This window comes from Salvelinus fontinalis, chromosome 29, assembly GCF_029448725.1.
Source record: "Salvelinus fontinalis isolate EN_2023a chromosome 29, ASM2944872v1, whole genome shotgun sequence".
NCBI classification, from domain to species: Eukaryota; Metazoa; Chordata; class Actinopteri; order Salmoniformes; family Salmonidae; genus Salvelinus; species Salvelinus fontinalis.
The window spans coordinates 27,588,574-27,615,733 of NC_074693.1; the positions used below are offsets into that span (position 1 = coordinate 27,588,574).

At 42.8% G+C, this 27,160-nt stretch overlaps 2 protein-coding genes and 1 pseudogene across 17 annotated transcripts in view; all 3 read left to right on the forward strand.

The window, feature by feature from the left end:
• The window catches only part of LOC129827758 (protocadherin gamma-C5-like), a 231,123-nt gene that overhangs the window by 133,482 nt on the left and 70,481 nt on the right, over nt 1-27,160 (forward strand). Inside the window, exon 1 of one of the 16 annotated variants that reach the window (XM_055888902.1) lies at nt 4,204-6,794. The exons of 12 other annotated variants lie outside the window; for them this stretch is intronic. In XM_055888902.1, coding sequence (XP_055744877.1) covers nt 4,359-6,794 — 2,436 coding nt within the window. In that variant the 5' untranslated portion in view covers nt 4,204-4,358. Of the gene's footprint in view, nt 1-4,203; nt 6,795-6,837; nt 10,315-19,235; nt 22,366-23,961 lie in introns of those variants that run through there. 3 more of the 16 variants (XM_055888901.1, XM_055888914.1, XM_055888904.1) reach the window with 3 other exon arrangements.
• Nucleotides 65-3,427, forward strand: LOC129827761 (protocadherin gamma-A11-like). The gene has a single exon (XM_055888923.1). It carries the CDS (start codon nt 905-907, stop codon nt 3,410-3,412), a length of 2,508 nt encoding a protein of 835 aa, XP_055744898.1. The 5' UTR covers nt 65-904; the 3' UTR covers nt 3,413-3,427.
• Nucleotides 10,374-14,811, forward strand: LOC129827763 (protocadherin gamma-A11-like; annotated as a pseudogene).

The following is a 27,160-nucleotide window of genomic DNA, read 5'->3' on the forward strand; positions in this document are numbered from 1 at the left end:
TTAAATAATATAGTACCTTGTGTCGTAATTCATCTCTCCAATGTTTCCTTTTTAACCCGATCAGCTATTGTGCTCTCCTGTCTTTAGGTTACGTAATGCCATATCTCTTTAGTCAACATTATAAGCTTAAATCATTTTTGGTTAGTCTTGGCTTTTATAGTATGCACGCTATGTGAGTTTGTAAAAGGTGACATTGTACTCAGTAAGACTGCATGTGGTAAGTTCATTTCAGCATCACTCGAGGTGGACAGCGCCACTTCTGTGGTGGTGAGGAGGGGGTTGCTCCGCTCTCTCACACAGTGTGCTATCCCTTGTCCTGCTTGATCAACATTTACTTTGCTGTAGTGTGCCCGTAGAATCAGTTGGATCGGTGTTGATCGCAAGAAAATGACTCGGTTATCTCACTGTATTGTTTAGTAATGACTTAAAGAGCGGACCCATGGGAATGTTTTTAATGCACGGAATGTTTTTTTGGGTGACATGTTTCAGTATCAAATCATACTATTTTCCCCGCTGGTCAAAGTATTGTACTACATGAAAGTTGTATTCAAATATGTTGCACCTAGCACGATGTTTAACTACCTATTTGTAAAACAAGTTGTGCTGTAAATTATTTCATAATTTCTACACAGTTCTAAATTGTTCATGTTATCTGGGGTTTTGGACTCTGAGGGCCGCTGTTGATCAGTGAAATAATTTCTGTCCAGTGTTGTCAGTCAGTAGAGTCCCCTCCCCTATCACTGCGCTTTACTTGAGGAGAGGGGGAGACTGCGCTTCATTCGAGGCGGGGCGCGACAGAGAGACATTTGCTCTGATCTATGGATACACGGAGGGGACTTTTGAAATAGGCTGGATTAAAATAAAAGTCAACAATCTCTGTTCTATTTGATCATCGTTTCTGTGGATGCGGTATAAGGAATATTCGTGTCTAATGTATTATCCGTTGGCTATGGTATTGGAAGGATTCCTTCAACCTAAATGCCTAAGATGGCGTTTGTGTTGTGGACTGCGGTGGCAAGTATTTATTTTCCTCCTGTATATCAGTCATGTTGTCAGTGGCCAAATCCGCTATTCCATTCCGGAGGAGATGAAGAAAGGTTCTCTTATCGGTAACGTAGCTCAAGACCTGGGGTTAGATCTGAAAAGGCTCCGAGCGGGCCGAGCCCGTATCGTGACAGGAGAAAGCATTCAGTACACAGAGCTGCAGACAGACAAAGGGATTCTAGTCGTGAGTCAGAGAATAGACCGAGAACAGATTTGTGGTGATATCACACCGTGTAGCTTCAGCTTCGAAATCATACTGGAAACGCCAATGGAGCTACATCGTGTTACTGTGGAAATTTTGGATGTAAATGATCATGCCCCTATTTTTCCGAATAATCACATCAAATTTGAAATCAGTGAATCCGCCACTCTAGGATCTCGTTTTGTATTGGAGAGTGCTGAGGATCATGATGTAGGTGTTAACGGTCTACAGAATTATGTTTTAACCCCGAATGACAATTTTATTCTGAAACAGCATGCGAATACTGATGGTAGAAGGTTTGCCGAAATGATTTTACAGAAACCGTTAGATAGAGAAGAGCATCCTCGTCTCTCTTTAAAGCTAATCGCTGTAGACGGTGGAAATCCGCAGAGATCTGGCACAGTAAATATAGACATCACTGTCCTAGATGTCAATGACAATGCGCCTATGTTTAACCAGTCAGTGTACAGGGCTACTGTAATGGAAAACGCAAAGAAAGGGACCTATATCACAACCTTAAATGCCAGCGATGCAGACAGTGGTTCGAATGGGTTAGTTACTTATTCGTTTTCTAATTTAAAGGGGAACTTAGCAGATATATTTCAAATTGACAGGACAACTGGCAAAATATCTGTAGCTGGACAAATAGATTTTGAAAAAGACAAGAAATATGAAATTAGAGTTGAGGCTAAAGACCAAGGAGGGTTAACAGACCTCGGTAAAGTTGTCATAGAAATAGTTGACATAAATGACAACGCACCTGTTATAAACGTCATGTCTTTCTCCAGCCCTGTGTCTGAAGATTCTCCTCTGGGAACAACTATTGCGATAATCAATGTTAAAGACGTCGATTCTGAGAGGAATGGTCAGGTTACATGCTCTATAGATACGAACCTCCCATTTAAGATCAAATTATCTATGACAAATTATTACAATTTGATCACTGATTTAACTTTTGATCGAGAAACGACACCAGAATACAACATAACCATAACAGCGACAGATTCTGGTTCGCCTCCACTCTCTAGCACCAGGACATTACACCTTAGAATCTCTGACGTAAATGACAACGCCCCATTGTTTCACCAGCGCGTATACTCTGCTTACGTCACAGAGAATAACTCTCCTGGAATGTCCATATTTACTGTCAGCGCGCGGGACTCTGACTGGAATCAGAACGCTAGAATCTCGTACCTCTTGGAGGACACGCAGGTCAGTGGAACTCCAGTTTCTACTCATATATCTATTAACTCTGAAACTGGAGTTTTACATGCGGTTCGTTCCTTTGATTATGAACAAATCAAACAGTTTACAGTCGTGGTTAAGGCGCAAGACGGAGGATCTCCTCCACTCAGTAGCAATGTGACTGTCACCATCTTCATCCAGGACCAGAACGACAACGCGCCTCAGGTTCTGTACCCAGTCCAGACTAGCAGCTCTCTGGTGGCTGAAATGGTGCCTCGTTCAGCAGACGTGGGCTATCTTGTCACTAAAGTTGTGGCTGTTGATGTGGACTCTGGACAGAATGCCTGGCTCTCGTATAAACTGCATAAAGCGACAGACAGGGCGCTGTTTGAAGTGGGCTTACAGAATGGAGAAATAAGAACTATACGCCAAGTAACTGATAAAGATGCGGTGAAACAAAGGCTCACTGTTGTAGTGGGGGACAACGGACAGCCCTCTCGTTCAGCTACAGTCAATGTTAACGTGGCGGTGGCGGACAGCTTCCCTGAAGTGCTCTCGGAGTTCACTGACTTTACGCACGACAAGGAGTACAATGACAACCTGACTTTTTACTTAGTCTTGGCTTTGGCTGTAGTCTCATTTCTGTTCATCACATGTTTAGTGGTTATTATATCAGTGAAAATATACAGATGGAGACAGTCTCGCGTCCTCTATCATTCCAATCTCCCGGTTATTCCGTATTATCCACCGCGCTACGCTGACACTTTGGGGACAGAAACTCTACAGCACGTGTACAATTACGAGGTGTGCAGGACGACTGACTCCCGAAAGAGTGACTGTAAGTTCGTCAGACCCTGTAGTCAGAACGTTCTGATAATGGACCACAGTTCTACTGGGACGATGCAGCGGATGCAGAGTGAACAGAACATCCTGGATGAACCAGACTCCCCACTAGAGGTGAGTTTAGCTGATGTTGAATAATATACCACATCTTGATGGAATACATCTCTAAAATGTGCACTTTATTCTGTATCTACGGTGAACTTTATATGGCCAAGTCATATTTTACTTTTTATTAAAGCTGTGACATTCATAGTAGGCCTATGCCTGCTGAGTTTGTAGAATGTTATTTAGAATGTATGTGACGAAGCGCTGCAATCGTTACGCTGCGGCGCTAAAATGGAACTTCAGAACCACTCTTTTTGGACAGCGCAACTTCTGTCAGTCAGCAACAGAGGTATGCTCCGCTCTCTCACACAAAGTATCCATTGTTGAACTGCTGTGTATTGATGAAAAGTGTCTATAGAGTCTCAGCCTTGTGTAGCCCACGCAATGGGAACGAAATAACTCTCTAGAAAGGTATTTGAGTGTATTTTCAGTCATGGTTTGGACAGCGGACACATGACCATGTTTTTACGCACGATCCATTCTAGGACTGAGAGGATAGGGCATGTTTTAGTATCTTATGATTACTATGTTCCCTGCTGGTCATAATATTCTAGTAATTGAACGGTGCAATTATTTAGATATCACTTTGCACTTGATTTAATATAAATTTGAAAAAGTATATCTGTAAAGTATTGCATTTTTTCTGAAGCGATTTATGTTCACATTTAATCTGATGTTCATGTCGTGGACTCTAAGGGCCGCTGTTGATCAGTGAAATAATTTCTGTCCAGTGTTGTCAGTCAGTGGCGTCCCCTCCCCTATCACTGCGCTTTATCAGAGGAGAGAGAGAGACTGCGCTTCATATAAGGTGGGGCGCGGAAGAGACACACTTGCTCTGGTACATGTAGATTACAAATACAATAGAACGGTTAAAATAGCCTGGATTAAGATAATATCTCGTTTATTACTCTCCCCTTAACTCGCCGTTTCAGGATCTGGTATAAGGAATACTTTTGTTGGATTTGTTGTATTCTTGGATATGGCTTCTGAACGGTTCCTTCAACCTATATGCGTAAAATGGCGTTTAGGTGGACTGCGGTGGCAGGTATTTATTTTCCTCCTGTATATCAGTCATGTTGTCAGTGGCCAAATCCGGTATTCCATTCCGGAGGAGATGAAGAAAGGTTCTCTTATCGGTAACGTAGCTCAAGACCTGGGGTTAGATCTGAAAAGGCTCCGAGCGGGCCGGGCCCGTATCGTGACAGGAGAAAGCATTCAGTACACAGAGCTGCAGACAGACAAAGGGATTCTAGTCGTGAGTGAGAGAATAGACCGAGAGGAGCTTTGTGGCGACGTCACACCGTGTAGCTTCAGCTTCGAAATTATTCTAGAAAATCCAATGGAGCTTCATCGCGTGACTGTAGAAGTATTGGATGTAAATGACCATGCTCCTGCTTTTCCAATACAAAATATACCATTTGAAATCAGTGAATCGGCTAATGTTGGTGCGCGATTTCTGCTAGAGAGTGCAGTGGATCCCGATGTAGGCCTCAACGCCCTTCAGAATTATATTTTAACCCCAAATGATCATTTCATTCTGAAACAACATGCGAATCCGGACGGTAGTAAATATGCAGAGATGGTCCTCCAGAAACCGTTAGATAGAGAGGAGCATCCTCGTCTCTCTCTAGAGCTAATCGCTGTAGACGGTGGAAATCCGCAGAGATCTGGCACAGTAAATATAGAGATCACTGTCCTCGATGCCAATGACAATGCGCCTGTGTTTAACCAGTCACTTTACAGGGCTACTGTGATGGAAGATGCTCCAAAAGGCACTTATATCACAACCGTAAATGCCAGCGATGCAGACAGTGGATCAAATGGACAAATATCTTACTATTTGTCGAAATTGAAAGGCAATACAGTTGACATATTTAACATTGATATGGCGACTGGGACCATTTCTGTTTCCGGTCAGATAGATTATGAGAAAGATAATAAATATGAAATCAGAGTAGAGGCAAAGGATCAGGGTGGTTTAACAGACTCCAGTAAAGTTGTTATTGAGGTTCTAGACGTGAATGACAACGCACCAGTTATAAACGTCATGTCCTTCTCCAGCCCTGTGTCTGAAGATGCTCCTCCTGGCACCACTATTGCTATTATAAATGTTAAAGATGCTGATTCAGAGAGAAACGGACAGATTACATGCTCTATAAATACTAACCTTCCATTTAAAATTCAGTCGTCGTTAAGTAGTTATTATAATGTGATCTCTGATATAGGTTTTGACAGAGAAACGATACCGGAATATAACATCACCATAACAGGGACAGATTCTGGTTCGCCTCCACTCTCTAGCACCAGGACATTACACCTTAGAATCTCTGACGTAAATGACAACGCCCCATTGTTTCACCAGCGCGTATACTCTGCTTACGTCACAGAGAATAACTCTCCTGGAATGTCCATATTTACTGTCAGCGCGCGGGACTCGGACTGGAATCAAAACGCTAGAATCTCGTACCTCTTGGAGGACACGCAGGTCAGTGGAACTCCAGTCTCTACTTATATATCTATTAACTCTGAAACTGGAGTTTTACATGCGGTTCGTTCCTTTGATTATGAACAAATTAAACAGTTTACAGTCGTGGTTAAGGCGCAAGACGGAGGATCTCCTCCACTCAGTAGCAATGTGAGTGTCAACATATTCGTTCAAGATCAGAACGACAACGCGCCTCAGGTTCTGTACCCAGTCCAGACTAGCAGCTCTCTGGTGGCTGAAATGGTGCCTCGTTCAGCAGACGTGGGCTATCTTGTCACTAAAGTTGTGGCTGTTGATGTGGACTCTGGACAGAATGCCTGGCTCTCGTATAAACTGCATAAAGCGACAGACAGGGCGCTGTTTGAAGTGGGCTCACAGAATGGAGAAATAAGAACTATACGCCAAGTAACTGATAAAGATGCGGTGAAACAAAGGCTCACTGTTGTAGTGGGGGACAACGGGCAGCCCTCTCGTTCAGCTACAGTCAATGTTAACGTGGCGGTGGCGGACAGCTTCCCTGAAGTGCTCTCGGAGTTCACTGACTTTACGCACGACAAGGAGTACAATGACAACCTGACTTTTTACTTAGTCTTGGCTTTGGCTGTAGTCTCATTTCTGTTCATCACATGTTTAGTGGTTATTATATCAGTGAAAATATACAGATGGAGACAGTCTCGCGTCCTCTATCATTCCAATCTCCCGGTTATTCCGTATTATCCACCGCGTTACGCAGACACTTTGGGGACAGGAACTCTACAGCACGTGTACAATTACGAGGTGTGCAGGACGACTGACTCCAGAAAGAGTGACTGTAAGTTCGTCAGACCCTGTAGTCAGAACGTACTGATAATGGACCCCAGTTCTACAGGGACGATGCAGCGGATGCAGAGCGAAAATAACATCCTGGATGAACCAGAATCCCCACTAGAGGTGAGTGTGTTGGAGATTCAACAGTATTGCTCATTGTGTTGGAATATAGATTTTCAATACTTTTTCAAAGTGTCCTTTGTAACCATTTGACCTATTGTGCCTACTTCATTTTTCTGCGGTTAACAGTATTTGTTCAAACCAGCTGTTAGTTGTGGTTAGTAGTTGTGGTTAGCTTTGGCTTTTATAGAATTTCACTGCCACTTGAGTTTTTAGACTGTGGTTTCGACGTTAGCAAACTAATAGCTACAATAGAAGCAATTACTTGTTTATTGGTTAGTTTTTGCTTTGAAGGTATACCCACTGATTTGTTTTCATCACAATAGCAGCAATGTGGGCTGTGTGGCCATTTCAGCAACACTCTCTGTGGACAGCGCCACTTCTCTCTTGATCGCAGCGGAGGTCTGCTCTGCTCGCTCACACTGCTCTCCTTTGTTCCAACGGCAGTGTTATGACAACGAGTCACTATGGAGTCCCTTGAGCAGTGTTAACTGCTTGTCAATAACCAACCCACTTTCGTACTGAATATGTTGTTCAATAATACTTTGGATGGTGGATCCACGGAAATGTTTTTACGCACGTTCGAATCTATTGCTAAGAGGATAGTGTAGCATAATTTAGTATCAAATTATTGCTATTTGCCTTACTGGTCCAAGTATTATAGTCATTTAACGTTTAATTTATTTAGATTTCACCTAGCACAGGGGTTTTCAACTAGCTAGTTGTAATATTTTGGGAACAAATTTGTGCTGTAAATTGTTGAATATTTTCTACGTTTTTACCGATTCAAATATAATGTGTGTTCATTTTTTGGACTCTGAGAGCCGCTGTTGATCAGTGAAATCGTTTATGTACAGTGTTATCAATCTGTAGGGTCCCGTCCCCTATCACTGCGCTCTATCAGAGGAGAGGGAGAGACTGCGCTTCATATGAGGTGGGGCGCGACAGAGAGACACTCGCTCTGATCTGTACAGATATCGAAAGAAGACGGTGAAAATAGCCTGGATTTAAATAAGTCAAATATCACTCTTCTAATAGTTGAGGAAAAAAGGAATATTTCTGTTGGATCTATTATTTGTTGGCTATGGCATTGGAAGGATTCCTTCAACCTAAATACTTAAAATGGCGTTTGTGCTGTGGACTGCGGTGGCAAGTACTTATTTTCCTCCTGTATTTCAGTCACATTGTGAGTGGTCAAATCCGGTATTCCATTCCCGAGGAGATGAAGACAGGCTCTCTTATCGGTAACGTAGCTCAAGACCTGGGCTTAGATCTGAAAAGGCTTCGAGCGGGCCGGGCCCGTATCGTGACGGGAGAAAGCATTCAGTACACAGAGCTGCAGACAGACAAAGGGATTCTAGTCGTGAGTGAGAGAATAGACCGAGAACAGCTTTGTGGTGATATCACACCGTGTAGCTTCAGCTTCGAAATTATTCTAGAACATCCAATGGAGCTTCATCACGTTACTATAGAAATCCTGGACATTAACGATAATTCTCCAATATTTAAGAAAAATAACATCAATTTAGAAATCAGTGAATCCGCTGTCATTGATGCGCGTTTTGCGTTGGCCAGTGCAGAGGACTCTGATGTAGGATCTAATGGCCTACAGGAGTATGTTTTAAGTTCAAACGATCATTTCATTCTAAAACAACATCCAAATGCCGATGGAAGAAAATATGCAGAGATGGTCCTCCAGCAACCGTTAGATAGAGAAAAGCATCCTCGTCTGTCTTTAAAGTTAATCGCTGTAGACGGTGGAAATCCGCAGAGATCTGGTACTGTAAATATAGAGATCACTGTCCTCGATGCCAATGACAACGCACCTGTGTTTAACCAGTCAGTGTACATGGCTACTGTGATGGAAAACGCACCGAAAACCACATATATTACCACCGTAAATGCCAGTGATGCAGACAGCGGGACGAATAGTTTTATTGTATACTCTATTTCAGACATGAATGGTGGTCTTGCTGATGTGTTGACTATCAATGAAACCACAGGCACAATATCCGTTTCAGGGTTGATTGATTACGAAAAAGAGAAAAAGTTTGAACTGAGAATAGAAGCAAAGGACCAGGGAGGCTTAACGGATTCGAGTAAAGTTATTGTTGAGGTCATTGACCAAAACGATAATGAGCCTGTTATAAGCGTCATGTCATTCACGAGTCCGATTTCTGAAGACTCTCCTCCCGGTACAACCATCGGTATCATCAACGTTAAAGACCTTGATTCAGGTGAAAACGGACATGTGAGCTGTAGCCTAGACCAAAACATCCCCTTTAAGATCAAATCTAATTTAAGAAATTACTACACCTTGGTAACCGATGCTGTTTTAGACCGCGAGAGCGTGTCAGAACATAACATAACTGTAGTCTCCACGGACGCAGGGTCGCCTCCTCTCTCAAGAAAGAGAACCTTTCACCTGAAGGTGTCTGATGTCAACGACAACGCCCCAGTGTTTCTACGGCGCGTGTACAACTCTTATATCGCAGAGAATAACTCTCCAGGCGTCTCTCTATTTACTGTTAGAGCTAAAGACACCGACTCCAATCAAAATTCCCATATTTACTACATTCTGGAGGATACTGACGTCAACGGGACTCCTGTGGCTGCTTATGTTTCGGTAAATGCAGAGAGTGGGGTTATACACGCGGTACGTTCCTTTGATTACGAACAAATCAAACAGCTTACACTCGTGGTTAAGGCGCAAGACGGAGGCTCTCCTCCTCTCAGTAGCAATGTGACTGTGAAATTAATGATCCAGGACCAGAATGACAACGCGCCTCAGGTTCTGTACCCAGTCCAGACTAGCAGCTCTCTGGTGGCTGAAATGGTGCCTCGTTCAGCAGATGTGGGCTATCTTGTCACTAAAGTGGTGGCTGTTGATGTGGACTCTGGACAGAATGCCTGGCTCTCGTATAAACTGCAGAAAGCGACAGACAGGGCGCTGTTTGAAGTGGGCTTACAGAATGGAGAAATAAGAACTATACGTCAAGTCAATGATAAAGATGCTGTGAAACAAAGGCTCACTGTTGTAGTGGAGGACAACGGACAGCCCTCTCGTTCAGCTACAGTCAATGTTAACGTGGCGGTGGCGGACAGCTTCCCTGAAGTGCTCTCGGAGTTCACTGACTTTACGCACGACAAGGACTACAATGACAACCTGACTTTTTACTTAGTCTTGGCTTTGGCTGTAGTCTCATTTCTGTTCATCACATGTTTAGTGGTTATTATATCAGTGAAAATATACAGATGGAGACAGTCTCGCGTCCTCTATCATTCCAATCTCCCGGTTATTCCGTATTATCCACCGCGTTACGCAGACACTTTGGGGACAGGAACTCTACAGCACGTGTACAATTACGAGGTGTGCAGGACGACTGACTCCAGAAAGAGTGACTGTAAGTTCGTCAGACCCTGTAGTCAGAACGTTCTGATAATGGACCCCAGTTCTACAGAGACGATGCAGCGGATGCAGAGTGAAAATAACATCCTGGATGAACCAGACTCCCCACTAGAGGTGAGTTTATTGGATCTTACATTACATTGCTCAGTTGGTTGAAATACTGCTCTTATTAATAAATAATTTGTCATATGTTTTTGTTATAGTGCGTAAAGGTCTGTGTACTCAGTATTTCTCTAGTCAACAGCATAGTTAAATCAGCAGTTGCATATTTTTGTGGTTAGCTTTGGCTTTAATATTGTCAGCTGCGATTTCAGATTGAGGTTTCGACGTTAACATATTACGTTCTACTATAGTGAGAATTACTCCACGTTTTTTTGATTCTTTTGTGTTTTTATAGTATGCCTGCTGAGTTGTTTTTACTCTAAGTGCTACAATAGAAACGAGGTATTGTGGTAAGGATATTTCAGCACCACTGTGTGGACAGCGCTACTTCTGTCATGATAGAAGTAGAGTTCTGCTTCGCTCTCTCATACTGCTCCCTTGTGCCAACCGTTGTGGTTTGACAAAGTCACCATGAAATTACTAAATAGTCAGTGTTGACTGCTTGTCATATGTCAAATATAGCTCAACATACTTTTGTTCCTCTGTGGTTCAATAATGGGTTAGAAGGCGGATCCATGGAAATGTTTTTACACGTGTTCCAAATTGTGGCTGAGAGGATAGTGTGCTATGCTTTAGTATCATATTGTTGCTATTTGCCTTGTCATTGTATTACAGTGACTGAACGTTGAATTTATTGAGATTGCACCAAGCACCGTTTTCAACTAGCTATTTGCAAAATGTTGGTAGGAGAGTAGTGCTGTGAAGTGATTAATAATTTCTACGTTTTTATCAATTCAAATATAATCTGGTGTTCATGTTTTGGACTCTAAGGGCCGCTGTTGATCAGTGAAATCATTTATATCCAGTGTTGTCAGTCAGTAGAGTCCCCTTTCCTATTACTGCGCTCAAACAGAGAGGGAGAGACTCTTTGCGCTTAATAGCAGGCGGGGCGCGAGAGAAAGACACTCGCTCAAACGGATACGCGAAGGAGACAGTTGATGGACTCTATTAAAATAACACTTCCACTATCAGTTTCCTCTTCGCTTGTCGTCTCTGAGGATAAGGTCTAAGGAATATTCGTGTTGGATTTTATTCTTTGTTGGTTATGTCATCTGAAGGATCCCTTCAACCTAAATGCCTAAGATGGCGTTTGTACTGTGGACTGCGGTGGCAAGTACTGATTTTCCTCCTGTATTTCAGTCATATTGTCAGTGGCCAAATCCGGTATTCCATTCCGGAGGAGATGAAGAAAGGTTCTCTTATCGGTAACGTAGCTCAAGACCTGGGCTTAGATCTGAAAAGGCTCCGAGCGGGCCGGGCCCGTATCGTGACGGGAGAAAGCATTCAGTACACAGAGCTGCAGACAGACAAAGGGATTCTAGTCGTGAATGAGAGAATAGACCGAGAGCAGCTTTGTGGCGACGTGACGCCGTGTAGTTTCAGATTCGAAATCCTTATAGAAAACCCTATCGAACTACGTCGTATTACTGTGGAGATTCTGGATATAAATGACCATGCCCCTGATTTTCCAAAGAAAGATATTACATTTGAAATTAGCGAGTCTGCTACCTAGGGCTCTCGTTTTACGTTGGCGAGTGCAGAAGATCCCGACGTAGGGCTCAACGCCCTGCAGAGTTATGATTTAACTCCCAATGATCATTTCATTCTAAAGCAACATACGAATCCCGACGGCAGTAAATATGCAGAGATGGTCCTCCAGAAACCGTTAGATAGAGAGGAGCATCCTCGTCTCTCTTTAAAGCTAATCGCTGTAGACGGTGGAAATCCGCAGAGATCTGGCACAGTAAATATAGAGATCACTGTCCTAGATGTCAATGACAATGCGCCTGTGTTTAACCAGTCAGTGTACAGGGCTACTGTGATGGAAAACGCGCTGCAAGGCACATACATTACCACCGTAAATGCCAGTGATGCAGATAACGGATCAAACGGCGTCGTTGCGTATTCCTTCTCCAACCTCAAAAAACATTTAGCTGACATTTTCAACATAGACGAAACAACAGGCACTATATCAGTTGCGGGAGAAATAGATTACGAGAAAGATAAAAAATACGAGGTTAGAGTTGAGGCTAAAGACCAAGGAGGTTTAACAGACACCAGTAAAGTTGTCATTGAAGTTATTGACATAAATGACAATGCGCCAGTCATAAACGTCATGTCTTTTTCCAGCCCTGTATCTGAAGATGCTCCTACTGGCACCACTATTGCTATTATAAATGTTAAAGACGCTGATTCAGAGAGAAACGGACAGATTACTTGCTCTTTAACTACTAACCTCCCGTTTATGATCCAATCTTCGTTAAGTAGTTATTATACTTTGATCTCAGATCGAGCTTTTGACAGAGAAACGACACCGGAATACAACATCACCATAACAGCGACAGATTCTGGTTCGCCTCCACTCTCTAGCACTAGGACATTACACCTTAGAATCTCTGACGTAAATGACAACGCCCCATTGTTTCACCAGCGCGTATACTCTGCTTACGTCACAGAGAATAACTCTCCTGGAATGTCCATATTTACTGTCAGCGCGCGGGACTCTGACTGGAATCAGAACGCTAGAATCTCGTACCTCTTGGAGGACACGCAGGTCAGTGGAACTCCAGTCTCTACTTATATATCTATTAACTCTGAAACTGGAGTTTTACATGCGGTTCGTTCCTTCGATTATGAACAAATCAAACACCTTACAGTGGTTGTTAAAGCGCAGGATGGAGGATCTCCTCCACTCAGTAGCAATGTGACTGTCACCATCTTCATACAAGATCAGAACGACAACGCGCCTCAGGTTCTGTACCCAGTCCAGACTAGCAGCTCTCTGGTGGCTGAAATGGTGCCTCGTTCAGCAGACGTGGGCTATCTTGTCACTAAAGTGGTGGCTGTTGATGTGGACTCTGAACAGAATGCCTGGCTCTCGTATAAACTGCAGAAAGCGACAGACAGGGCGCTGTTTGAAGTGGGCTTACAGAATGGAGAAATAAGAACTATTCGCCAAGTCACTGATAAAGATGCTGTGAAACAAAGACTCACTGTTGTAGTGGAGGACAACGGGCAGCCCTCTCGTTCAGCTACAGTCAATGTTAACGTGGCGGTGGCGGACAGCTTCCCTGAAGTGCTCTCGGAGTTCACTGACTTTACGCACGACAAGGAGTACAATGACAACCTGACTTTTTACTTAGTCTTGGCTTTGGCTGTAGTTTCATTTCTGTTCATCACATGTTTAGTGGTTATTATATCAGTGAAAATATACAGATGGAGACAGTCTCGCGTCCTCTATCATTCCAATCTCCCGGTTATTCCGTATTATCCACCGCGTTACGCAGATACTTTGGGGACAGGAACTCTACAGCACGTGTACAATTACGAGGTGTGCAGGACGACTGACTCCAGAAAGAGTGACTGTAAGTTCGTCAGACCCTGTAGTCAGAACGTACTGATAATGGACCCCAGTTCTACAGGGATGATGCAGCGCGTGCAGAGTGAACAGAACATCCTGGATGAACCAGACTCCCCACTAGAGGTGAGTTTAGCTGATGTTGAATAATGTACCACATCTTGATGGAATACATCTCTAAAATGTGCACTTTATTCTGTATCTACGGTGAACTTTATAGGGCCAAGTCATATTTAACTTTTTTATTAAAGCTGTGACATTCATAGTAGGCCTATGCCTGCTGAGTTTGTAGAATGTTATTTAGAATGTACGTGACGAAGCGTTACAATCGTTATGCTGCGGCGCTAAAATGGAACTTCAGAACCACTCTTTGTGGACAGCGCAACTTCTGTCAGTCAGCAACAGAGGTATGCTCCGCTCTCTCACACAAAGTATCCATTGTTGAACTGCTGTGTATTGATGATAAGTGTCTATAGAGTCTCAGCCTTGTGTAGCCTACGGAATGGGAACGAAATAACTCTCTAGAAAGGTATTTGAGTGTATTTTCGGTCATGGTTTGGATGGCGGACACATGACCATGTTTTTACGCACGATCCATTCTAGGACTGAGAGGATAGGGCATGTTTTAGTATCTTATGATTACTATGTTCCCTGCTGGTCATAATATTCTAGTAATTGAACGGTGCAATTATTTAGATATCACTTTGCACTTGATTTAATATAAATTTGAAAAAGTATATCTGTAAAGTATTGCATTTTTTCTGAAGCGATTTATGTTCACATTTAATCTGATGTTCATGTCGTGGACTCTAAGGGCCGCTGTTGATCAGTGAAATAATTTCTGTCCAGTGTTGTCAGTCAGTGGCGTCCCCTCCCCTATCACTGCGCTTTATCAGAGGAGAGAGAGAGACTGCGCTTCATATAAGGTGGGGCGCGGAAGAGACACACTTGCTCTGGTACATGTAGATTACAAATACAATAGAACGGTTAAAATAGCCTGGATTAAGATAATATCTCGTTTATTACTCTCCCCTTAACTCGCCGTTTCAGGATCTGGTATAAGGAATACTTTTGTTGGATTTGTTGTATTCTTGGATATGGCTTCTGAACGATTCCTTCAACCTATATGCGTAAAATGGCGTTTATGTGGACTGCGGTGGCAGGTATTTATTTTTCTCCTGTCATTCTGTCATGTTGTCAGTGGCCAAATCCGGTATTCCATTCCGGAGGAGATGAAGAAAGGTTCTCTTATCGGTAACGTAGCTCAAGACCTGGGGTTAGATCTGAAAAGGCTCCGAGCGGGTCGTGCCCGTATCGTGACAGGAGAAAGCATTCAGTACACAGAGCTGCAGACAGACAAAGGGATTCTAGTCGTGAGTGAGAGAATAGACCGAGAGGAGCTTTGTGGCGACGTCACACCGTGTAGCTTCAGCTTCGAAATCATTCTAGAACATCCAATGGAGCTACACCGCGTGACTGTAGAAATTATAGATGTAAATGACCATGCCCCTGCTTTTTTAAAGAGAGATATACAATTTGAAATTAGCGAGTCCGCTACCTTAGGCTCCCGTTTTACGTTGGCTAGTGCCGAGGATCCTGATGTAGGGTTAAACGCCCTGCAGAATTACTTCTTAACCACGAATGATAATTATGTTTTAAAACAACACGCGAAACCGGACGGTAGTAAATATGCTGAAATGGTTCTTCAGAAACCGTTAGACAGAGAGGAGTATCCTCGTCTCTCTCTAGAGCTAATCGCTGTAGACGGTGGAAATCCGCAGAGATCTGGCACAGTAAATATAGAGATCACTGTCCTAGATGCTAATGACAATGCGCCTGTGTTTAACCAGTCAGTGTACAGGGCTACTGTAATGGAAAACGCTTCAAAAGGGACCTATATCACAACAATAAATGCCAGCGACGCAGACAGTGGATCAAACGGTATTGTTGCGTATTCCTTCTCCAACCTCAAAAAACATTTAGCTGACAAATTCAAAATAGACGAAACAACAGGCACTATATCAGTTGCGGGGGAAATAGATTATGAGAAAGATAAGAAATTTGAAATCAGGGTAGAGGTGAAGGATCAAGGTGGTTTAACTGACTCAAGCGAAGTTGTCATTGAAGTTGTTGATGTGAATGACAACGCACCAGTTATAAACGTCATGTCCTTCTCCAGCCCTGTGTCTGAAGATGCTCCTCCTGGCACCACTATTGCTATTATAAATGTTAAAGATGCTGATTCAGAGAGAAACGGACAGATTACATGCTCTATAAATACTAACCTTCCATTTAAAATTCAGTCGTCGTTAAGTAGTTATTATAATTTGATCTCAGACGTAGCTTTAGACAGAGAAACGACACCAGAATACAACATCACCATAACAGCGACAGATTCTGGTTCGCCTCCACTCTCTAGCACCAGGACATTACACCTTAGAATCTCTGACGTAAATGACAACGCCCCATTGTTTCACCAGCACATATACTCTGCTTACGTTACAGAGAATAACTCTCCTGGAATGTCCATATTTACTGTCAGCGCGCGGGACTCTGACTGGAATCAAAACGCTAGAATCTCGTACCTCTTGGAGGACACGCAGATCAGTGGAACTCCAGTCTCTACTTATATATCTATTAACTCTGAAACTGGAGTTTTACATGCGGTTCGTTCCTTTGATTATGAACAAATCAAGCAGCTTACACTCGTGGTTAAGGCGCAAGACGGAGGATCTCCTCCACTCAGTAGCAATGTGACTGTCACCATCTTCATACAAGATCAGAACGACAACGCGCCTCAGGTTCTGTACCCAGTCCAGACTAGCAGCTCTCTGGTGGCTGAAATGGTGCCTCGTTCAGCAGACGTGGGCTATCTTGTCACTAAAGTGGTGGCTGTTGATGTGGACTCTGGACAGAATGCCTGGCTCTCGTATAAACTGCATAAAGCGACAGACAGGGCGCTGTTTGAAGTGGGCTCACAGAATGGAGAAATAAGAACTATACGTCAAGTCAATGATAAAGATGCTGTGAAACAAAGGCTCACTGTTGTAGTGGAGGACAACGGGCAGCCCTCTCGTTCAGCTACAGTCAATGTTAACGTGGCGGTGGCGGACAGCTTCCCTGAAGTGATCTCGGAGTTCACTGACTTTACGTACGACAAGGAGTACAATGACAACCTGACTTTTTACTTAGTCTTGGCTTTGGCTGTAGTCTCATTTCTGTTCATCACATGTTTAGTGGTTATTATATCAGTGAAAATATACAGATGGAGACAGTCTCGCGTCCTCTATCATTCCAATCTTCCGGTTATTCCATATTATCCACCGCGTTACGCAGATACTTTGGGGACAGGAACTCTACAACACGTGTACAATTACGAGGTGTGCAGGACGACTGACTCCAGAAAGAGTGACTGTAAGTTCGTCAGATCCTGTAGTCAGAACGTACTGGACCCCAGTTCTACAGGGACGATGCAGCGGCTGCAGAGTGAACAGAACATCCTGGATGAACCAGACTCCCCACTAGAGGTCTGTTATCATAATTTTTTCCCCAAAACTATATTTTTTTCAGTTGTATTTGTAAATTCATCTTGCACTTTAACTGTTTGAAATCCACAATGTATACCAGGGAACTTTCCATGGTCAGAAGTAGTATTTCTTTCAATTGATTAGTAGGTGTTTCAGCACCACGGTCATGGACAGCGGTGCTGTGTTGGTTACAGCAAAGAGGCTGTATTTGAATGAACCACGTACCATAGTAAAGTTTGAATTGTTCTGCACATAGCCTTTACAGTAGTAAACATTAGGCAAACATTTTCTCTAACAGTAATTAACAGTCTCTTAAAAAAGTTTTCATACCCCTTGACTTATTCCACATTTTGTTGTGGTACAGCCTGAATCCTAAATGGATTACATTTGTATTTCTCTCTCACCATTTACACACAATACCCCATAATGACAATGTGAAAACATGTTTTATAAGTGTTTGCAAATGTATTGATAATTAAATACAGAAATGGCTAATGTACATAGGCATTCGCTCTCCTGAGTCAATACATTTTAGAATCAGTTTTGGCAGTGGTTACATCTGTAAGTCTTTCTGGGTAAGTCTCTAAGAGGATTGCACACCTGGATTGTGTAATACTTGTACATTAATCTTTAAAAATTATTAAAGTGATGTGAAGTTGGATGTTTATCATTGCTAGACAGCCATTTTCAAGTCTTGCCATAAATTTTTAAGCTGATTTAAGTCAAAACTGTAACTAGGCCACTCAGGAATATTCAATGTCATTTTGGTAAGCAGCTTCAGTGTATATTTGGCCTTCTATTTTAGGTTATTGTCCTCCTGAAAGGTGAATTTATCTCCCAGTGTATTTTGGAAAGCAAACTGAACCAGGTTTTACTCTAGGATTATGGCTGTGCTTTGCTCTATTCCATTTATTTTTATCCTAAAACACTCCTAGTCCTTGCCGATGACAAGCATTTCTTTTCACTCTGTCAATTAGGTTAGTATTGTGGAATAACTACTATGTTGGTGATCCATCTCGGTGTCCTCCTATCACAGCCGTTAAACTCTGTAACTGTTATAATGTCGCCATTGGCCTCATTGTGAAATCCCTGAGCGGTTACCCTCCTCTCCGGCAACTGAGTAAGGAAGGACGCCTGTATCTTTGTAGTGACTGGGTGTATTGATACACCATCCAAAGTGTAATTAATAATATCACCATGCTCTAAGAGGTATTCAATATCACCCCCCCCCCCCCCCCCCATCTACCAATAGGCCCCCTTCTTTGAGAGGCATTGGAAAACCTTCCTGGTCTTTGTGATTGAATTTGTGTTTGAAATTCACTGCTCGACAAAGGGAACTTACATATAATTGTATGTGTGGAGTACAGAGATGAGGTGGTCATTAAGAAATCATGTTAATCGATAATATTGCACACATAAGGAAGGGGTCCATGCAACTTATTATGTGACTTGCTAAGAAAATGTTTCATCCTGAATTAATTTAGGCTTGCCATAACAAAGGGTTTGAATACTTATTGACTCAAGACATTTCAGCTTTAGATTTTTTTATTAATTTATAAATTATTCTAAAAACATAATTTCACTTTGACATAATGGGGTATTGTGTGTGTAGGCCAGTAAAAAAATATACATTTAATCAATTTTTAATTCAGGCTGTAACATAACAACATTTGGAAAAAGTCAGGGGGTGTGAATACTTTCTGAAAGACTATATATAAATATCATAATGCTGGGTTTAAATTAGCAAAAGTTGCTTTCTGTCACAATCTACAGCTTTTTGCTACATGTATTTTGAATGACATTCATAGTCAACGTGCTTCTGGCATCACGTTTTACATCAGGCCTTCACACATTGGCCTAGATGTTTTGAAACAGCCTGCATGAATAAAGCGAATCCGGTTGAGAAGGGAAACCCGAGTACTGGCATCAGCTCATCGCATCAACTGAGATTGCACCACGTGGATTCACACTCTACTTAACATGGTAGTCTATTTCAGTTGACCAGTTCTGCGCACGCATCCTCGATGCTGGATGGCGCGCGCAAGCTATGCGCTGGTGTCTTTGCTGCTGCTGCTGTAACTATCTGTTATTCGCTATGCTTGCTGTTTACTGATTTCCCACCACCCCCCAGCCTCCACCTGTTTGGCTCTGTTTGTGTTCAGTGGGGATGTTGGTATAGCATACCATGCTCAGTGCCTGTAGTTTTCTCATGTTAAATTGACGCGTGCTCTGGCTGTGAGCTACCCTGAAGGAGCAGAGCCGATCGCCAAGACCTAATATATTTGTTCTCTTTTCTAATAAAAAAAAGACGTGGTGTTTCCTTTGTGAACTGTGTTGGGTAAAGCACGATAGGTCTGTTCTTGAAGACGCAAACCTTCCCAAATATATTGGAACGTGTTTCTTTTTTAAGTGTATCTGTTGTTCAGTAGATTGAACTCAGAGGGACGCTGTTGGTCAGTGTGTTGCAGTTTTAGAGCGGATTTGCAGCAGTACCTCCCCCATCATCTCGGTATATTAGAGAGAGAAAGAGCCGCAAGCAGAAAACACAGTCCGGGTTACAGAGAACACTAAGCACAGAGACACGGAGCTGGGATTCTTTTGTTCCGGAATTACCCATTTTAAGTATTTTACCTTTGATGTTTTTAACTGGAAACGAATGGAATCTTCCTGAGTTGTTTACGGATTATAACGTACTTGTTGTTACATAGTGAAGAAAACATGACTGACAGAACAATGACACGGCAAGTACTGTTGTTTATGTCGGTCCTCTCCCTCAGTTCAGTACACGGGCAGGTCAGTTACTCCATTCCTGAGGAAATGGCGAAAGACTCTTTAGTCGGTAACATAGCGCAGGATTTGGGGTTAGATATCAAAAGACTGAAATCTGGCAATGCTCGCATACACGTTGGGAACAGTGGGGAATATATCGAGCTGAATAGAGAACGGGGAGTCCTCCTTGTCAAAGAGAGAATAGACCGTGAGGCGTTGTGCAGACAGACGACGCCTTGCGCATTGCATTTTCAGATAATTATGGAGAACCCAATAGAATTTTATCGGGTTACTATTGAGATTACCGATATCAATGATAATGCTCCAGTTTTTCAAATGCACGATATGAGATTTGAGATAAGCGAGTCCGCTATCACGGGGGCAAAATTCGTCTTGGAGAGAGCTTTTGATTCTGATATCGGATTAAATGGACTCCAAACCTATTCGCTTAATCCAACCGATAATTTTGTTTTAAAACTACAAGGTCAGGCTGATGGAATCAAAAAGGTAGAGATGGTTTTACAGAAGCCTTTAGATCGAGAGAAACAGGAGCAGATGTCTTTAGTGTTAACTGCCCTCGATGGAGGAGACCCTCAGATGTATGGAACAGTGCAGATTCACGTCACTGTGCTAGATGCTAACGACAATGCTCCGGTTTTTACGCAGGCAATATATAAGGCCAGTTTAATCGAAAATTCGAAGAACGGCACTTTGTTAACTACAGTTAGTGCCACCGACATAGATCATGGATCAAATGGTTTAGTCACATATTCTATATCAAGCAGCACAATTGGTATTTTGGACCTATTTGAAATAGATGAGATTAATGGCGAAGTGCATTTGATTAATGAGGTCGACTATGAAACCGCAAAACATTATCAAATAGACGTGAAAGCGAAAGATCAAGGGGGTCTTACAGATTCCAGTAAACTTATAGTCGACATTATCGACGTTAACGACAATAAACCATTAATTGATTTGATGTCAACTTCTAAATCAATACCAGAAAATTCCCCTTCTCAGACAGTCATAGCTGTAATGAGCGTCCACGACCCAGACTCTGATAATAACGGCGTGGTGGACTGTGTTTCATCTGAAAATATACCCTTTACCATTAAATCGACATCTAATGGCTTCTATAGTCTAGTAACAGACAGTGACTTGGATCGAGAGAGAGCCTCTGAATATAACATCAGTGTGACGTGCTCTGATGAGGGAGTGCCCTCTCTCTCCAGCAGCGTCACTCTCACCTTACAGATATCAGATGTGAATGACAACGCGCCTGTCTTTGAGAGGAGCTCATATGAGGCCTACATTATAGAAAACAACACACCGGGCCTCTCTATATTCACAGTGAAAGCCAGAGACGCTGACTGGAACCAGAATGCCCGTGTTTCTTACATACTGGAGGAGTCCTCGGTTAACGGAGTGCCCGTCTCATCATATGTGTCCGTTAGTGCTGATAGTGGAGTCGTCCATTCAGTGCGCTCTTTTGACTACGAGCAGATCAGGGATTTCCAGTTCCGCGTAAAAGCGCAGGATGGAGGCTCTCCTCCTCTCAGTAGCAATGTGACTGTGAAATTAATGATCCAGGACCAGAATGACAACGCGCCTCAGGTTCTGTACCCAGTCCAGACTAGCAGCTCTCTGGTGGCTGAAATGGTGCCTCGTTCAGCAGACGTGGGCTATCTTGTCACTAAAGTGGTGGCTGTTGATGTGGACTCTGGACAGAATGCCTGGCTCTCGTATAAACTGCAGAAAGCGACAGACAGGGCGCTGTTTGAAGTGGGTTTACAGAATGGAGAAATAAGAACTATACGCCAAGTCAATGATAAAGATGCTGTGAAACAAAGGCTCACTGTTGTAGTGGAGGACAACGGGCAGCCCTCTCGTTCAGCTACAGTCAATGTTAACGTGGCGGTGGCGGACAGCTTCCCTGAAGTGCTCTCGGAGTTCACTGACTTTACGCACGACAAGGACTACAATGACAACCTGACTTTTTACTTAGTCTTGGCTTTGGCTGTAGTCTCATTTCTGTTCATCACATGTTTAGTGGTTATTATATCAGTGAAAATATACAGATGGAGACAGTCTCGCGTCCTCTATCATTCCAATCTCCCGGTTATTCCGTATTATCCACCGCGTTACGCAGACACTTTGGGGACAGGAACTCTACAGCACGTGTACAATTACGAGGTGTGCAGGACGACTGACTCCAGAAAGAGTGACTGTAAGTTCGTCAGACCCTGTAGTCAGAACGTTCTGATAATGGACCCCAGTTCTACAGGGACGATGCAGCGGATGCAGAGTGAAAATAACATCCTGGGTGAACCAGACTCGACATTAGAGGTCTGTGATATTTTATTCTTAATTTTGTACTCCTAAAATGTAATCTATTTCTATTTATACAGTACCAGTCCAAAGTTTGAACACACTTACTCATTCAAGGGTTTTTATTTTTTACTCTTTTCTACATTGTAGAATAATATTGAAGACATCAATACTATGAAATAACACATATGGAATCATGTAGGAACCAAAAAAGTGTTACACAAATCAAAATATATTTAATTCTTCAAAGTAGCCACCCTTTGCCTGGATGTCATCTTTGCACACTCTTGGCATTCTCTCAACCAGCTTCACCTGGAATGCTTTTCCAACAGTCTTGAAGGACTTCGCACATGCTGAGCACTTGTTGGCTGCTTTTCCTTCACTCTGTGCTCCAATTCATCCCAAACCATCTCAATTGATTTGACATCGGGTGAATGTGGAGGCCAGGTCATCTGATGCAGCACTCCATCACTCTCCTTCTCGGTCAAATAACCCCTACACAGCCTGGATGTGTGTTGGGTCACTGTCCTGTTGAAAAACAAATTATAGTCCCGCTAAGTGCAAACCAGAAGGGATGGCGTATCGCTGCAGAATGCTGTGGTAGCCATGCAGGTTAAGTGTGCTTTGAATTCTAAATTAATTACTGACAGTGTCACCAGCAAAGCACACTCACACCACCTCCTCCATGCTTCACGGTGGGAACCACACATGCGGAGATCATATGTTCACCTACTCCGCATCTCACAAAGCCCCAATGGTTGGAAGCAACAATCTCAAATTTGGACTCATCAGACCAAATGACAGATTTCCACCGGTCTAATGTCCATTTCTCCTGTTTCTTGGCCCAATCAAGTCTCTTCTTTTTATTGGTGACTTTTAAGTTGTGGTTTCTTTGCAGCAATTCGACCATGACTGCCTGATTCACGCAGTCGCCTCTGAACAGTAATGTTGAGATGTGTCCGTTGCTTGAACTCTGAAGCATTTATTTGGGCTGCAATTTCTGAGGCTGGTAACTCTAATGAACTTATCCTCTGCAGCAGAGGTAACTCTGGGTCTTCCTTTCCTGTGGCGGTCCTCAAGAGAGCCAATTTCATCATAGAGCTTGATGGTTTTTGTGATTGCACTTGAAGAAACTTACAGGGTTCTTGAAATTTTCCGGATTGACTGACTTTCATGTCTTAAAGTATTGACGGACTGTCATTTCTCTTTGCTTATTTGAGCTGTTTTTGCCATAATATGGACTTTTATCAAATAGGGGCTATCTTCTGTATACCACCCCTACCTTGTCACAACACAACTGATTGGTTCAAACGCATTAAGAAGGAAATAAATTCCCACAAATTAACTTTTAACAAGGCACACCTGTTAATTGAAATGCATTCCAGGTGGCTACATCACGAAACTGGTTGAGAGAATGCCAAGAGTGTGCAAAGCTGTCAAGGCAAAGGGTAGCTACTTTGAAGAATCTCAAATATGCAATATATTTTGATTTGTTTAACACTTTTCTGGTTAGTACATTATTCAATATGTGTTATTTTATGGTTTTGATATCTAAACTATTAATCTACAATGTAGAAAATAGTAAAAATATAGAAAAACCCTCGAATGAGTAGGTGTGTCCAAGCTTTTTACTGGTCCTGTATGTTGAAAATGCGTTGTTCAAGTGTAGCCTACCTCCCTGTCAGAAAAGCTCTTCAGTCCATTCTTATTGTACTTTAAGCATCACGGTCATTTGACAGCAGCGCTTTGCACTATATAGTGTGAATTCCATTGTAGCTGTTTAACGTCGTGAATGGTAAAGAAGATATATCCTCATGATGATCAAGCTTGACAATGGATTGTGTGTATTTAATGCACATTTATTCCATGAATAATTTGTTTGCTTGCAGGAAGTGTCCTTCTGTCACTATTAGCCTGTAGTGTAATGCAAAGTTTCGGCCGGGTTCAGACATTCCTTGGCCACAGCTACCTGACATCATTGCTTATATTTTGCTTACATACATTGAGCTAGATTATATGTTGATATAGTATACGGTTACTTTACAAGAATTATTTTCTCCAGTATATCGACCCTGACATTTCCAACACTACTGGAGCGTTTTTCTCTCTTTTTATTCAAGTATATTGTCTGTAGTTCAATCCATTAAACTCAGAGGGACGCTGTTGGTCAATGTCTTGCCGTTTTGGAGCAGATTTGCAGCAGTACCTCCCCCATCATCTCGGTATATTAGAGAGAGAAAGAGCCGCACGCAGAGAACACAGTCCGGGTTACAGAGAACACTAAGCACAGAGACACCGTACTGAGATTCTTTTGTTCCTGATAAACGGATTATTGGCCGAACATGGTGTTATTTTCTGGATTCAAAATACTATTTTCATAACGGATTATATGGTGCTTGTTGTTTCATGTTGAGGGAAAATGTCGGACAGAACAATGACACGGCAAGTACTGTTGTTTATCTCGGTCCTCTCTCTCAGTAAAGCGCACGGGCAGGTCAGTTACTCCATTCCCGAGGAAATGGCGAAAGGCTCTTTAGTTGGTAACATAGCGCAGGATTTAGGTTTAGATATCAATAGACTGAAATCAGGTAAAGCTCGTATTTATACTGGAGACAGCGCAGAATACATCGAGCTGAATAAAGAAAGGGGAGTTCTCCTTATCAAAGAGAGAATAGACCGTGAAGCACTCTGCGGACAGACAACGCCTTGCGCTTTACATTTTCAGATTATTCTGGAGAACCCGATGGAATTTTATACAGCTACAGTTGAGATAACCGATGTCAATGACAATTCACCTATTTTTGAGAGGAGTGAAATTAAATATGAAATTAGTGAATCAGCGCTAACCGGAGCTAAATTTGTATTGGAAAGAGCAGTTGATGACGACGTTGGCGTCAATGGCCTTCAGAGCTACTCACTGAAACCCACTGATAATTTCGTATTGAAAACATTAACTCGTTCAGATGGTGTTAAAAATGTAGAGATGGTTTTACAGAAACCTCTAGACCGAGAGAAACAGGAGCAGATATCTTTGTTGTTGACAGCTGTAGATGGAGGAGAGCCTCAGCTATCAGGAACAATGCAGATACTCATCACTGTACTAGACGCCAATGATAATGCGCCCGTATGTTCTCAGGCAGAGTATAAAGCTAGTGTATCAGAGAACGTATCAAAAGGCACCGTTTTAACAACAATCAGTGCAACTGATGCCGATCAAGGTTCGAACGGAAGAATTACGTATTCTATTCCAAAATCGGGAGCATCCCATCTATTTGAAATTGATCATGTTTACGGTGTGGTAAAATTAAATGGACATATAGACTATGAAAAACGTAAACATTATGAGATAGACGTTCAGGCTACAGATCAGGGAGGTCACTCTGACGCGTGTAAATTAATTATTGAGGTTATAGATACAAATGACAACAAACCATCAATCAATGTCATGTCAAAGACGAGTGCCATATCTGAGGACGCTCAACCTGGTACAGTCGTAACAATGATGAATATTCAAGACCCAGATTCTGGTGATAATGGCAGAGTGCAGTGCTCTATTGACGAAAACATCCCGTTTTCAATCAAATCAACGACAAATAATTTCTTTACTGTAGTAACAGACAGTGACTTGGACCGAGAGAGAGCCTCTGAATATAACATCAGTGTGACGTGCTCTGATGAGGGAGTGCCCTCTCTCTCCAGCAGCGTCACTCTCACCTTACAGATATCAGATGTGAATGACAACGCGCCTGTCTTTGAGAGGAGCTCATATGAGGCCTACATTATAGAAAACAACACACCGGGCCTCTCTATATTCACAGTGAAAGCCAGAGACGCTGACTGGAACCAGAATGCCCGTGTTTCTTACATACTCGAGGAATCCTCGGTTAACGGCGTGCCCGTCTCATCATATGTGTCCGTTAGTGCTGATAGTGGAGTCGTCCATTCAGTGCGCTCTTTTGACTACGAGCAGATCAGGGATTTCCAGTTCCGCGTAAAAGCGCAGGATGGAGGCTCTCCTCCTCTCAGTAGCAATGTGACTGTGAAAATAATGATCCAGGACCAGAACGACAACGCGCCTCAGGTTCTGTACCCAGTCCAGACTAGCAGCTCTCTGGTGGCTGAAATGGTGCCTCGGTCAGCAGATGTGGGCTATCTTGTCACTAAAGTGGTGGCTGTTGATGTGGACTCTGGACAGAATGCCTGGCTCTCGTATAAACTGCATAAAGCGACAGACAGGGCGCTGTTTGAAGTGGGCTTACAGAATGGAGAAATAAGAACTATACGTCAAGTCAATGATAAAGATGCTGTGAAACAAAGGCTCACTGTTGTAGTGGAGGACAATGGACAGCCCTCTCGTTCAGCTACAGTCAATGTTAACGTGGCGGTGGCGGACAGCTTCCCTGAAGTGCTCTCGGAGTTCACTGACTTTACGCACGACAAGGACTACAATGACAACCTGACGTTTTACTTAGTCTTGGCTTTGGCTGTAGTCTCATTTCTGTTCATCACATGTTTAGTGGTTATTATATCTGTGAAAATATACAGATGGAGACAGTCTCGCGTCCTTTATCATTCCAATCTCCCGGTTATTCCGTATTATCCACCGCGCTACGCAGACACTTTGGGGACAGGAACTCTACAGCACGTGTACAATTACGAGGTGTGCAGGACGACTGACTCCAGAAAGAGTGACTGTAAGTTCGTCAGACCCTGTAGTCAGAACGTTCTGATAATGGACCCCAGTTCTACAGGGACGATGCAGCGGATGCAGAGTGAAAATAACATCCTGGATGAACCAGACTCCCCAGCAGAG

Excerpts from the sequence above, each read along its gene's own strand:
- LOC129827761 (XM_055888923.1), top strand. The coding sequence starts at position 905 with ATGCGGTATAAGGAATATTCGTGTCTAATGTATTATCCGTTGGCTATG.